General features: G+C 40.0%; 1 protein-coding gene across 2 annotated transcripts in view; it reads left to right on the top strand.

Moving 5' to 3' along the window:
- Nucleotides 1–15,920, top strand: part of spock1 (SPARC (osteonectin), cwcv and kazal like domains proteoglycan 1) — a 110,220-nt gene that overhangs the window by 88,091 nt on the left and 6,209 nt on the right. For both annotated transcript variants that reach the window (XM_086023501.1, XM_086023500.1), the window contains 4 exons: nt 913–1,033; nt 14,420–14,539; nt 14,830–15,051; nt 15,759–15,821. In XM_086023501.1, coding sequence (XP_085879627.1) covers nt 913–1,033; nt 14,420–14,539; nt 14,830–15,051; nt 15,759–15,821 — 526 coding nt within the window. The remainder of the gene's footprint in view (nt 1–912; nt 1,034–14,419; nt 14,540–14,829; nt 15,052–15,758; nt 15,822–15,920) is intronic.

Raw genomic sequence — 15,920 nt, 5'->3', positions numbered from 1 at the left:
GTTGTAGAAGATAATAGCAAAATCTTATAAAATGTGCTTTGAATAATAATGATGCAAATGTCAGCAACACTATCAAAAAGTGAAGGCCAGGGTTCTTGTTTTTGTTGTTGTTGTTGTTGTTGTTGTTTTTGTTGGCATATTTTGCTATGCAGGGTCATGTTCGGCATTATGGAACACAAAAACAATTTACATAACCCATCTCAGTTGTCATTCGTCTATAGAAGAAACAAGAATTATTTACTCCTCACTCACCTACGATGAGATATATTTTCTCCATTTACTTTCTGAAGCAGCCCATCTTGCATTAGGGTTTGTGCTGCAGTGAAGAAGAATAGAATGTCACTGGCCATTTTGGCGTCTAATGGTAGTTTGCTTCTTAATGCACTTCTGCCTCAAGATGAATGGGGACTCCTAACAGCAAAGTTTCTTCTTAATCAGCTTCAACCAAATTTTATTCTCGCATACTGGAACATACTTTCAGTGAGGTTAGGTCATATCTAGCAGGCAAGGAAGCTTTATTAGTACTCTATAGCACATTTCATACACAAGGCAACTCAATGTGCTTCACAAGTCAAGCCTACAATTACTTCTGTTAAGTCATTGACAGCAAAATGTGTACTGCAGCATGTCATTAAAGATGTGTGAGAAACCATCCAAAACGAGGCCGTTTTGTGATTGTGCACAAAAAAAATACAGAAATAATTAAACAATGAATAAAGAATCACACTCCTAATTTAAGTTAATTAAATTTCACTATTTGGTTCACCTGGGGAAAGGAATACCCGTATGTTTAATATCCATCGTAATGTTTCTTTTCCTTTCATTTTCCTTTGCCACCAGAGACACTTTTTTTCTTACTGCATTTCAAGTCAAGTCCACAATTAATTGAGTTTTCTTTGACTCATTTTGCAGTGTAAGCTGGAGTTCCAGAGCTGCCTTGTTGGAAAGATGATCTCAGTGAAATGTGATGGACAGTGTCCGTGTTTGCCCAGACAAGTGCTTAGCAAGACACCATTGAAAACTGACAAGACTGGTGAGTGTGCTCCATATTTTGCGTCTGTTTACATGTCAAACCAGCTCTGCTTTTGAATTTGATTATATGTTGGGATTAATGGATGGGTAGAACTGGAGCTGTTCTTGAATTCACTTGTGAGTTCATCCATTCTTTCAGCAATTTTTGAGCTCGAGCTGCCGCTTTCAGCTCAGACTTTTCCACCACACACAAAATAGCACCCTTTGTGGTGATACCTGAAAATATCCATCAATTCACAAGGTTTCCATAGCTTTTCCCTCACCCCTCCGCTTATTTATATTATTTCCCCCCCTACACCATTTCTCTGACAGCTACACCGGCCAGTGATGGAGTGAGTCTGTGTGTCTTGTTGTTTGTCACAAAAATAGGATTTTGTCTGATAGATGGAGAGATTCTGAGGGAGAAATGCAATCTAAAGTGGTGCAGCACAAAAAAGGATGGATTGTTGTTGTTAAAAAATTCCTCCCTTCCCTATGTGGGAGATGTGGGATGATGATGATGAGGAGGAGTACTCTTACTTTCTATATCCGTATATCCATCATTTGACCATCTGTCTTAGCTCCCTCACAGTGGCGAGCCGTGCATTTGGTGCATGGGCCTTCAGTGGGTACTGACTTGACTTCATCCACCCACTCGTTCTTAAAATCAGCACCATCACGTAGCTATAATTGAAACCATCAGTACTATACAAGAACGCCATACAGCAGCAGGTAACAAACCATTTGGAGCAGTTCAGAGTCAATGTTTATCTAAAAACATGAAGAAACCATAAACAGTTTAAACAAAATGACTTGTACTCACCAGATATGCTGATTACTAAATGTAATTGTGTGTAGTTCGTATCAGATGTGTTAGTGTTAGTAGTGTTAGTCAAACTTGACTTGCTCTGACATCCAACTAAAGGACAGAAACATTTTAATGTTATTTTGGCTCATTATCTGGCCCTCAGAGGCCAAATTTGAAATCGAATTGTATAAAGACCCTGTAAAGTAGATGTTTGTCTAAATACAGTACATTATATTGTACTTGTTTAAAGATAACTTCTGAAAAGTGCAAAGACTGAGAAATCAGTAGTAATTGAGTTGAGCAGTTTTTCACCATTTCAGTTTTGCCTGGTATACTTCCGCATACCACTTAATTCATAACCTAGTGCATAGCGCCCTCGCCTGTTGTACTCCGCCACCTGCAGTCACATCCTGTTAATGGCAATTGTGTTGTATTGTATTCTAATTCCGGTTAAGACCGCCCCTAGTGGTGGAAGAAAAATCCACAGAATAGCCGCACCTTTATTTATATACTGTAAGTCGCATGGTTCAAAACCCAGGGAAAAAGTAGCGGCTTGTAGACTTCCTAGTTGAATTTTTCCATTTGTTACAGTGGTTTTCGTTTCAGGGAGATTATTATTTTTATTATTTATTTGAGCTACCGATCCGAGCACCAACCCCCTACTTTTCTAAACAATCACAAACCTCCATTGCATTGAAAAATGTCTTGCATGGCTTGGCAACTCACGCTGTCGGCGGTTGTACCAACAAGCAGAAGAAGTTGAATCTGTCCCTACAAGGGAAATGTTTTGAACCAGCACCTTGTACGAGGAGAGAATGTTTTCAAGACAATCACTACAAGTTCAGTTACAGTTTAGCGGTCGTCAAAGTTGGTAGTCAGAAACGCTAATGGAAGCCCATTTAGAATGATAGTCGGACCGGCCGATAGGCGATTACTTTTTGGTCCGACTGGACAAAATGGCGAATAAACTGATGGCGGAAGGGTACCCCGGCTGTGGGCAGAAGGCAATAAACGAACCGCCTCAGAACTTTTGAGACTGCTCATTGCCAAGCGACAGTTCGGAAAGTGGTTAAACATGTGACTATACCTTGTCGCTGGCCTCTTTCTTATGTCATCCTGTTCTGCCCCACTACATGAGCAGGAAGCGGAATTCAATTGTTTTCTCTTCTAAACTGCAGCAACTGGCGTTCTCAGATGAAGCGTGTAACTGTCATAGAAAGTGGACTCGCACAGTTACCATGTATACCAGGGGTGTCAGACTAATTTTTGTCCCGGACCACTTTGTAGTTATAGATTCCCTCGGAGGGCCATTATGACTTTGAAACCATATAAATGTTTAATCAACTCCTCATTTTATTACATATCCAGTACAAAACAAATTGATGGAACAGTAGTTTTGAAATCAGAAGTCAAGAATAATAGTTTGTTCAAGTTACTGTTCCTGTTCGCAATATCTCTTACCATTTATTTCATGTGACAATTTGAAATTTTGGTACAGATTTCAGCAAGCATTATGTAAGTTGACCTGCTTGATTTGCTTTTGCGGGCCACATAAAATAAAGTGACGGGCCAGGTCTGGGCCACGGGCCTTGAGTTTGATGTCAAACAAAGCTCCGGTTTCGGCTCATACCGGAAGTCGTGCACATATTGATCTTTCCCTCTTGTGTCTCATCAATATGCATTTAAACAGTAATTATTATCACATATTGTCAATGTGATTTACATGATAATATAAAGTTAAATTGTATTTATTTGTTTGGATATGGCTCCAGCACTAAGTGCAGCAGAGATGCACCGCCGCTAGAGAGAAAGGTGAAAATTACGATTTTGAATCGTAATCGAATTTTCTGGATAAAACAATTTTAAAACCGGCAAATCGGCACGTTCAATTTTGTTATTTTTGGTGTATCTAAGCCACCGTAGTTTCCTCTGCATTTCCGCTTCCTCCCACGAGCGCGCAGTTCGAAACAACGACAACATCATGGCTACCAGCGATTCTGCTATTTGCTCAGGCAAGTGAGCGTTTAATTAATAAATCGGGCAAAAATAGATCTGTAGTGTAGTGTGTGCCTCGCATGGACAATACAACCCGTGAGCAAGTAACTCAACGTCTGAAAATCGTCTCTTTTTTTTCTCCTCTACAATGGACCTGTGGTCCAGTCGGACTATGCATCCGTACTTAAGCTTGACAGTGCATTGTATTATTGAGTGACAGTTTTGCACTAAGCATTGATTTATGTTTAAGTAAGACCAGGGAGAAAGGTGAAAGGCTAGTCACTAGCTGGTTGGCAAAATGACTTGCTGACAGACTGTTTGGTTTACAGACTTGACTGTCTACCTTCTCTCATGTTGATGATTTCGTTTCAGATGGTATATGCACTTTCTTCTTTCATTATTGGTTTGATTAAGAACATATCTGAAATCTATTGAGTAAGTAAAATGCTGTTAATTCCAATGGATTGTTCTGTGTGTATTAAGTTAAATTGACTGGCATTTTGAGTTCAAAGAAAGAAAAATTAAGTTTAAATAAAAGACATTCAAACTACTTCATTTTTCATTATTTTTTATTTTACAAAGAAATCGTAATCTTAAAATCGGGTTTGAGAGAAAATAATCGGGATTTTCTTATTAGGCAAAATCGAACAGCCCTATGAGACGCTGACCCAAAAAGAAGAGAAGAGTATCTCAGGAAAGAGATGGAGAAATGGCAGAAACTTTTGAGTGTTTTCTTGAGTCAGCGTCACCCAAGAAGCGTTTTGAGAAGTTGTTTTGGGCTTATTTAGTGAAGGTGCCTGTTCAATAAACCACCATGGTGCCAAAGAAAGTTCCAACTGCCTTTGATAAAGAAGATGGGACATTCACAAAAGAACCTTGTAGCAAAGTACAAATTGCAGACTCCACTTCCAGACAATAACCTCTCCTCCCTCTCACTTCTTTGCCATCTAACATACACCATCAAAAGTCTTCAGTAAAGCCAAATGTTTATTTATGCATTTCATTATTCAATAGTTTTTATTTCACATAGTTTTCTGGATGCTAAACTAAAGGGCACCTCTATAAAAAGAAAAATTGTGTTCATTTTTTGGGGTGTCAGGAAGCAATTAATTGGATTTATGTTACTGTATTTCCTGTGGAAAATGTTGCTTTAGCTGTCATATAATTTGGTTTTAATCAGAATTTTTGGAAAGCAATAATTACGAAAAACAACTGTCAACAGTCTATCCGCATTTGGTTTGCAGAAAGTGTAGCCCTGTGAACAGAATCAATTTATTTGTCTTGGTCTCGTCCTTTCACTCTCACAGTAAGTTGGCTTTTTAAATGCAGTCCTCTCTAATGTCTCTCATCCCAATGTCACATTTTTTTTAAATTTCTTGCTGACTCGGGCAGTGAGTGCCATGCTTGTGCACGTGCGTGCGTGTTGTCACCCAACTTGATAGGATCTCACACATCAGATCAGTGGCTCAGAATGGTAAACAGATGGAGTTGGCACTAAAGCTGTGTGTGTGTGGGTGGGTGTGGGTGTGTGTGTGTGTGCGTGGGGGTGTGTGTGCGTGTGTGTGTGTGTGTGCGTATGTGTGTAGGTGTGCATGTGTGCCAGATTCTGTTCCGATGATAAGACTCAGCAGTTTGAACTTGGCCATCAGTAAACATAAAGATGTGATCGTAGAAATCAAACTGCACTCACACTGAACTTGAAATGAAACCTCTTTTTATTGTTGCAATGCTGTTTACAGGTTTTATGCTCAGAAATCCAGATGGGGTGTACAATCAAATGTAAATATACTTTGTTTTAAGAATACCTTAAGCAATAGGATACAAGCTGTATAATGTATGGTGGACAGGCAGAAATAAAGCAATGCTGTAAAGCAATTATATGAACGCTACTAGCTAAGAAATGAATAATCATAGGAAATCAAATACATATCCTCAGATTTGCTTTGCTCTTTTTTTTTTTTAAATTTCATTTATGATACATCCATTGTCATAAGTATATGGGCAACCCTAAAATGGTTACAATATGATTGTTCATTTACATCGGCTGTGCATCCTTAATTACAATTACAATAAGCTGTTTGCGTTAATTAGAAGGACTATATGTAATTAAATCTCCAGCTGACCTTAATGAGCTCTTCATTATCTCATGATACACCACCATGTTCTGTCAGAATCAGTCCACTGGTTATGTGGTCCTGCCAAGAGAATTCCATGGCATTCCATGGAATATCAACAAGCGCATTCTCCATGGATAGTGATCCATGGAAAAGTTACCAGCTAGGGGTCTGTTTCGCAAAGCAGGTTCCAAAAACTCTGAGTGTAATCCTGCCTGAAGTAGGGTTGGGCATCGTTACCCGTGAATCGAGTGGAACCGGGACCATCATTCCGGTTCTCCCGAAACCTTTCAGATTTTAGAATGTCGGCGGTAAGTTTCGATTCCTTGTTAGCTGCGCAGAAGAAGTACGGACGAAGGACCGCCCCCACTCGAGCTGCCGTGCTCCTCTCGGTCAGCCCCTCCGCTCTCTTCGTGCCGGCCGGCAAGCGTGGGCCGCGGCGGCTGCGACTCTGGCCGTGGGCCCTTCCCACGGATCTCCACAGCTGCGGCGGCCGCTGTGACGCTGCGGTGGCGGCAATCGACCGGGTTCGGTGATCCTGCCCGGGCCATCCCGGCTGGCTCATTGGGCCAAGGCCTAGCCATAGAACTGACGCGATGCATCTTATGACCCAAAAGTCAGAATACGTCTAATGACAACATTGAGTTCAACACACAAATGCACATATTCAGTGACTATTGACCTTATAGCATATGCAGCTGCAGCATATACAGAAACACTGTACATACATATGCATCATATGTTTACATAGACTGCTTGGATTAGATAGACTTCCTTGCTTGCCCATAAAATGCAGCGTTGTGTTTGTCATATATATTTTATGTCTAAAGCAAGACAAGGTTAGCCAATCAATTGGTGTTGGAGTAGCATACTTTCAGTAAGAGCTGCATTATAGTATTGTATTGAACTTCTCAAAAAAAGGTATTGTGAAAATAATACTAAATAATAATACAAAAAATATCAAAATAAATATACTGGCTAAAACAGCCCTTTGAGTAATTCATAGTAAAGTTTACAAACATGACATTAAATGGCAGAGAAGTTTACGTGTTTTGTCCCAAAATAATTCGTTTTTTTGTTTTTTTAAGAATCGGAATCGAGATACGTTAGGAACCCGAATCGAATCAAAGAACTGGAATCGGAATCGTCCAAGTTCAAAGGATGCCCAACCCTATCCTGAAGTCTCAGTTGATGTACTCTGAGATAGGGAACTCTGAGTTTCCGGTTCCCTGACAGTTGGTTTGAATCAGTTTACTCAACTCTCTTCACCAAGTATCTTCACCAAGAGTTAAGCGCGTGCACCACAACTATGAAATGATAGCATGAATGGAGCCCCGATTCGACGAGTCCCCATGGCAATGGGGAGGAGGCGTGTGAATTTCAATGTAATCATTTGCGATCACAATAATATAACAGTGGGAAACTGCTTGAATAGAGGCCTAATAATTTATTTGGTGCAATCTCGCGGGGAGAGAGCGCACTTGGAAACAGATGAAGATGAAATATAAAAAGAGTGTTCAAACAGTTAAGACCTCGGCATAATCTCATGGGGGTACACTGAAAAAAATGATTGAATTTACTCAATTGTATTTTATCAGGTGGTTACACAAAATAAAACAAGATCCAGATACATTTTGTAAGTAGATGTATAGTGTACTTAAAAATTGTATCTGCATTCAGATGATTATACTTCGTGCAAACACCTGACGAAATAAAATTGTCAATTGACACTTTTTTCCATACATGTGTATGATGGACGTGAAACGGTACACTGAAAAATTTTCTTTTTTACTCCATTTTATATCTTCCAAGTGGTTGCACGAAATGTAATCATCTGTATCCAGACACATTTTTTAAGTAGACTATACATCTCCTAAATACATGTATCTGGATCTAGATGATTTTCAATCACATTTTATTTATACAGCACTTTTCACAAGAAATGACATGAAAATGCAGTTCAAAGTGCTGTGCAATAAAAACATCGAAAATACAACATAAAAAGAAGACTCACTCCACCGTTTTATTTTGTGCAACCACTTGAAACTTGAGTAAATTCAACACATCATTTTCTGGAAAACATTACTGCGCCGTCTGATCTTCCTTTCACCTATTGTGCCTCATGGACTTCTCATAGCCTGACTCCGATTTTCTCAAGTGACAGAACTAGGCTACGCCAAAACTCGCCTGCGAACTGAATGAATGAGGAAATGAAATGGAGTGTGTGGCTCGGAAAGAGGGCGGAGGCAGAGAGAAACTCGAGGTTCATTGAGTTAAACCTGGTTAGGTTCACAGAGTCTGTTACTGCGGCAAATGCCCGGGAGCTTAAGTTATCTCTCTCTCTGAAACCGACTAGAGGTACCCCCCCTTCTCTGGTTTGAGTTACTTCCCTTTTTGAAACTGAAACGTCAGAGTTTCCCTCATTTCAGGGTGAGAAGACTCTGAGTTTTCACCCAAACCTCCTTTGTGGAACACACCCGTTTTTTTTTAAACATAAAAAAAACATTGAATAAGCTGATGATATATGATGATTAAGCATTTTCTTTCAAAAACGAGGGTTGCCCATATATATATATATATATATATATATATATATATATATATATATATATATATATATATATATATATATATATATATATATATATATATATATATATATATATATATATATATATTTTTTTTTTTCTTTTTTTCTTTTAAATACTGGGAAAATAATCTGCAAATATGTGAATCCCGGACGGTTGCCCATTTGCAAGTATGTGGGAGACCGCTGTCTATATTTTGATGCAAAAATACCATTATCGATATGATTAGAGTTTATTGTTTAAAACATTTCGTCACTGTCCTGTGAAAAACACTTACGTCAATTTTTCTCCATGTAGCACCCTCCCATTTTGGGCGGGGTCTGGGTTCTGCTTTAACTAGGTGGCGCTGTTACCTGAATTGATAAACCTTTAAATGTTTATTTGAATTACTGTTGGCGGTGCCTCCATTAACCGTGGAAGTAGTTGCAATATCTTCCTTTTATACTTTGTTTTTTGTTTTGTGTGTATTTAATCGCAATCCTGTGTATTAGTTAAAATGGTCTTCCATAGCTATGTCATATGCATTTAATGAAAATACAAAGGTAAGAAATAACACATAAAATATCACAATATGGGAAAATTAAGAAAACAATGTAGTCTATCGGCTCAAAGCCTAGAATTACTTGTGAAATTTACATAAATGACCGTATGCTCAAAGCACCTAATCCACTGAATTATTAAATGTTCAATACAACACTTATTCAACTCTAAGTATGACAACAAGCACAAAAGATATCAAATAACAAAGAAAATGTGGGCCCACTCTCACTAACACACACTCAAGGTACTCGTACCACAGTCCAACGCACGTTGCAGGCCTGATGCTTTTCGTGTATGGATTGCATACTCACAGTTCCGGTGAGAGACGGAGATGGGTGTAGAACTCCACTTTGCTCGTGAAAGTCGCCTGAAGTTTGCAGTCAGAATCGCTAACGGACGCTCCGGATTAGAGGCGAAATGGGCAAGATGAGATCTGTCTAACAAATACGAGTTTTTAAATATTTTTTTTTTCCCGTACAAAAATTGTTAATTGTTAAAAATGATTTCAATAGTTTCCTGTAATCTCCACTGTAATGACCATTAAGACATTTCCGGATGAAGAAGGGAAAAAAAATGTACATTTTCTATTGTCCTTTTCCCCCCATGTATCCACAACCTTTATACCTCCCACGTGAAGTAAACCCTCACGTTCTTGACACGGACGTCGGTTTGGTGTATCAGGGCCTTTATACCGATCCCACGCTGCCCGCACACAACTCAGGCGAGTGTACCACTACACCATCAGCGACCCGGCAAAGGAGGCTCACTATTAAAAAATCTTTTGGTACGTCTATGTGAGAATCTCACCGCAAAACAAAGACTGATAGTTTTCCTCCTGGTGACCACTCACTTACTTTCTATAAGTTCAGTTTTTCTTTAAATAAATAAACCATTAGTTCTGATTGAAAAACCGAGAGAGTGTGATGAAAAAGAAAATTTTCAAGTACTTCACTGAAACAACCCAACTACAGTTATTTATAATCTCTATAAAAAAAAAAGGCACCGACTACTTACAACTATGTTTCCATTTTACTGATAAATGTTTAGGGTGGTCATTATATCACTGCAAGGGGGACTATGTTGAAGGTTTCTAAAGGAGCAGTGTAAAACTGATCATTATCTGAGCCTCTACTCACCTCACCCTCTGTGAGATTGCGCTGAAGATAAAGGGCAAACTAAATCCAGCATGCTGTTGTTTCTTTTTAATGAAACTGACCTATCTAGCTCTGAGCACCTCATAACTTCCTAAGTGTCGCCTCATGCTGCACATCTACTGCGCCATCCGATTGTTTTACCTCCAGTCTGGAGGTCAACACTGCCCCGGCACAATTTTGAGATTATTTTCAATTATACAAAAATGCTCCTTTCACTCACATGATTCATCGATAAGAGGTTGAACTACCTGTAGACCCCTTAGTTCCTTCTGAATTGCTTGAAACCTTTGGAGAAAAAGAGACGATCCTTTTCTATTGCACCATGACAAAGAAAAAAAGCCATAATAGGTGTGCATTGGTGAGGAAGAATGTGAGAGCCCTGACCTAAACCGAATCCAACGATGCAATGCAGACAGAGATTATTTCTGTAGTTCTGCCTTCCCAAAAACATTTGGCTGGTATCCAAAATGGGTTCCAGATGATTCGTTAAGGGTACAGCAATTGGCAGAGAATAAAATGCTCCAAGTTATTTCATTGATCATTAAGCAGGCACACATTTTATTGGCTTATGTCTCTTATAACAAAATAGCATCTGTTGTGTTCGCTATAATTTCACTCCTTGTGCTACTTGGAACGTGCTACATAAAAAATTAGACTAAAGGAGCCAATTTCACTGGATATTTTGAAGCAGTTTTAAAATAAATAAATGAATGGTAATCTTATTTTATTGTAGATGAACACTACTGTGTGGTGTTGTGGTTTGATCACCTGATTTACTTTTCGTCCATGCTTAAGGTTGCAATTGAGGAATTGGAGAATCTCTAAATGTTCTGAACTCCTGTTTATCATACTAGTATAGTGTTGAGCATAATCAGTATTCCTGGGAGAGTTGTTCCACAATAGAAGACCGAGTGGAAGTTAGCATTAGCTGACGTCAAGTTGTTCTACTTCAGTTGAGACTGAATTGACAGTGGTCCTTTCTCTTTACAGCCAAGTAGTGCAGTCAATTTTCACCAACATTCTCACTGCTAATATTGAGCAATTGGTCATAATCAGTAGTTCTGTCACTCTCTGGACCATACAATATACTTTTATAGGTTTGTTGACTGAAGAGGAACAAAACCCTGCAAAAAAAGTTGGGGAAACCTTGACATAAAACAAATCATGTAATTTATATGATTAAGTTAACCACTTCAGGGGCTCAAAGACCAACCAGATAGTCCCCATATGAATCAGTGGTCCTCACATTAAAAGATTCTGTGACAACCTTTGTGGGCACTCATGAGAAATACTCTATGTGGTTCTAATACACCGCTTCTCCTAAAGACACTGGATCTCCGAAAGCCCAGGAGAACAAAGAAACAAGACATCTGTTGTGTGTAAATATATTTATTTCCAGCTTTCTTTTTTACACATTCTCCACCCAAAAACTGCTTGTAGAACAGGTGACAGTGTCTGGTCTATCAGAAGCAATTTAGATCATACCAAGTGAAGGAGAAATCGGAGACCGTCGGCACTTGTAGTGCAAAGTGCAAGAGACTGAAGAGCATGAGATGGAGAGCTGGAGCGGTCATAGAAGTCAAATCAAAAGATGAAAAAGTGTGAAGAGGAGGAGGAGGACACGGTGAGTGGATATCAAAGCGAGACACAGAAGCACTTATCTTTGGAGTTTATAAGGGGATGTGTTAGGGAAGAGATGGAAAATGAAGCACTCAAAGCAATTTAGGTGAGCAAAAGGAACAGGAGGAGACAGGAATATCAAAGTAGTTCTTTAAGTCATGAGAAAAGTCGGCTGAGTGTAGGCCGGTGTGATGGAGCTCAGGTGAATGTATGAAGCTCAGAACATGCATACATTGTGGTTGGGCGGAAAAGATGGGAAATGAAATGTCTATCACGGGAAAATTGAGAGCAAATTCAAAAGCGCAATGTTTCACTGAAGGAATGGATGATGATAAAGAAAAAAAAAGACTTCAGAAAGAAGAAAACGTAATAAAGCCATATTCTATGTGGTCTGAGTGAGGAAAAAGCAATGAGACTCATATCTCTGCACAGAACTTTTATTTCAGAGGGGAAAGCGGATCGTTTTTGACTGAATTTACGCGTTTGTTCTCTGCTGCAGATAAAGGACTTGATAAAATGTTCTCAGACACACGCACACAAGCATAGGTGTCAGTTTGGCTCGGGTGGTGGTTTGGTCATCTGGAAAATTTGCAGGTTAGGAACACTAAAGTCCGGTACGCACAATGGTTTTTAACATCCTAATTGATTTTTTAAATGCATGAGCATGCCAAGGTAAAACAAAATAGCATGTGAGTTCTTACTGCTCTCATATTATGTGGTGTACTTGAGATGACAACACAGCACACCACAAGCAACCAGGGGTGGGCATTCCGTCTGACCGACCCACCTGTCCTTATTTCCGTCTATGACGAACGCCCGTTTTGCTGACGTTAGGAGACAGACGGGAAACTTTAAAAAACAGACAGACTAAGCATAGACAGAAGTGGATTTTCGTCCGTCTGTGCAATCATAACTAAACTGGTCAAGTCCAAACGGACCGCACAGTCCATTATTGACAGATGCCCGTTTTGCTTTGCAGAGACGGAAATGCGATTGGCGGACCTTTGATGTTTGCTGACGGAAGTGCGGTTGAAATAATATGACGGATTGACCGACAGACGATTAGAGTTTGGTTTGGCTTGAAAAATAGACGGATGGCGGATGAGCACCCAGGCTGCTGACCCATGATGAATGACGGACCGGTAATCTTTTGTAAAATGCCCACCTCTACAAACGACCATATTACCAATTACCATATATGTACTGTCACCACCCCCTGCTTGGTGCATAATTATCTTCGGAATACAAAAGAAACATAGATCTTTATCTCTCTTGGCATTGGTACACCACACAATGACGCAGCAATGAATTCACCATTTTAAGAGCTGCCGAGAAGCGTGTTATTCAATCATATATAATCCATCGAATGCCATCACCCCACTCAAGACGGCGAGCAAAAACAATACAAATCGGAAGTGATGTCACGTGAACGCGACCTATAGTGAGTCTCCTCCCTCAAACCAAATCTTTGATGTCGTAAACAGATGGACCTGTCAAAGGCAGCATGGTGCTACAGGGCTTCCAGTCTGCCGTAAAATACAAAGAAGAAAGAATAGTAGAAAGACAAGAATCTAGGCTAACTGTTATCCAGATAGCAAAATAGGGGTGAATCAATGTTGAAATATGGTTCTTAAGTATTGAATCTACGTTGAGACCTAAAGTAGAGGTTATACAGAAATAGCAAGTTTGAGAAAAATGTTGAGTCAATGTTTGCTTTTCAACCATAAATCACACAATATCAATGTTGATTCAACCATCATCTAAACCAGAATCTACATGCACATTTTAGTTGGTTTTTAATTTAATGAGTGTTAAATTGGAAATCAATCCAAACACATTTTTTTCAAGAATATGTTCCCAGCAGGCCCACGATTTGAAACACGGCATTCGGATTAATATTGCCTTTGTGGAATATGAGTTAAGCAGCAAAATCCACCCCTTTTTAGCCATCTCAGGGGGCGGCCATTTTGTCACTTCTGTCGACTGAAAATGACATCACAATTGCTCAGGGCTTAGCTAACGATCAATCACGGCTCAGCTTCAGAAAACAGCTCAGCCGTGATACTACTCACAATGTTGTGAGCATTTGAAAGTTCCTTGCCATAAATCACCATGCTGGAGCAACCTCCCTGCTCCCCCCTTTTCCATGCTGAAGGGAATCATCAAGGAGACCCGTTTTGAAGACTTGGACAACATCAAGATGGCTGTGACAACGGAGCTGCAGAGGACCCCGGGAGTGCATGACTTCTTTGAAGAGGAAAGATTGTAGTTCTAGTTTGGATTTGAAATATATCTTTTATGACGCCAGTCCTGGAACTTTTCTGGCTCACCTCATACGGATGCAAAATTGTAAATGTTTTGCATTTATGACCGCGGATTGGTTATAATAACACTTAAGGTGGAAATCAAGTTTAAAAAATCCTGACATTTTATGCATCAGCGCCGTGGACTGAAATTGACATCAAAGCGCGCTGGAGCTGGCATTGCAAACATCATGGCTCACCTTTTCTGGGTTTGATCATGTGCACCTGCAGTACCTGAAATTCACATTGTATTAATTTGTGTTCTTGTGTGTGTGGGTTTGTGTAGTGTGCACTGACACACAGCTCCATAGTCTGGCTGCCAGACTCAAGGACTGGTTTGGAGTTCTCCACCTCGATGCCAACAGAGACCTCAAATCCACTGACAGCTCTGACTCAGCCACCGGACGTGAGTACATCAGCCCTCTAAAGTGTGCGTGTGTGTGTGTGTGGGGGGGTGTGTGTCATATTTCTGTACAGCAGCTTTTTGATCCTCATGAGAGATGGTAGTGATGTAGACAGTGACCCAGCGCTGTTCTCTGTAGTGTCAACATCTTTCAATTCAGCCAAGCTGCCCTCACGCAAAGACACACAATTACACACTCTAGCGTGCTACTCAAAGCCGAAAAAAATACAATAGGCCTGCGTGCTACACTCTAAAATGTTCACTTGAGTCCTGTCTCTGCTTTGACTTTTTAGACTTTGACACGAGCATCTTACCCATCTGCAAAGACTCGCTGGGATGGATGTTCAACAAACTAGACATGAACTTTGACCTCCTGCTAGACGAGTCCGAGCTGAGCGCCATCTACATGGACAAGTACGAGCTGTGCATGAAGCCCCTCTTTAACTCCTGTGACTCCTTCAAGGACGACAAGCTGTCGAACAACGAGTGGTGCTACTGCTTCCAGAAGCCCGAGGGTGAGCTTGGACGGACGCGTTTTAAAAGGATAATTGCTAATAATAGTTCACTGCAAAAATCGACCGCTGTTAAAAGTCATTTCAGACCAGTCAATTCTCACACAATGATTGTACCATTGAACTGAAGTAACAAAATGCTCACTCTGCATTTCACTTTACATCAATGCCGGCTCTCCTGTGAGGTTGCCCAGCGACCGTTATTGCACAGCCAGCAAAAAATATTTGACTAATTTCTCTTTCCTATGTCTGAGGAACAAGCGGAATGCAGAAAGAGCAAAGCATTTTGACTTCCTTGCACACAATGTAATAATGTTTTCCCAGCTGTCTCACAGCGGTTTTCACATTGCAAATAGAGCCAATACTGCAACCAATTAAAATGTCAATGAGTCACACCCTTCTCTTCATTAAAGGTCTGTGCAGGTAAATTGCTCAAAATAAAACTCACAGCCACTTCCTATTTCCTCACACTTTGAGGTGCACTTAATTTGACTTTTGGGTAGAGCATCAAATCAAAACAAAATGACACAAAACAGTTTAGTCGACTGATTCTATCCGACTAAATAATGAAAGCATGTTAACATTAGAAGATCTTTGGGAAGGTATAAACAAATGTCTTAAGAACATAAAAAAAAAAAAGTGACAACAATGAGAAATTGGTGTGATGATTGCAGAGGGGGGAAAAGGTTGATGACCTTGTTTGTGTGTAGGTTTGCCTTGCCAAGCTGAGAAGAGCAGGATCCAGAATCCGAGTCGAAGGAAGAGCCTCATAGGTCAGTTTAATTGGCAGCTGTCAGTACTTACTGACGACAGCATTTCATTGTACACTACCAAACAGTACATTTTAGAGGGCAAAATACTACTGTAACCAC

The sequence above is a fragment of the Filicampus tigris genome, chromosome 2 (genome assembly GCF_054856515.1).
Source record: "Filicampus tigris isolate MCC_2025a chromosome 2, RoL_Ftig_1.0, whole genome shotgun sequence".
NCBI lineage: Eukaryota > Metazoa > Chordata > Actinopteri > Syngnathiformes > Syngnathidae > Filicampus > Filicampus tigris.
Note: the sequence above shows the minus strand (reverse complement) of the source record. Positions and strands in the feature narration are given on the sequence as shown.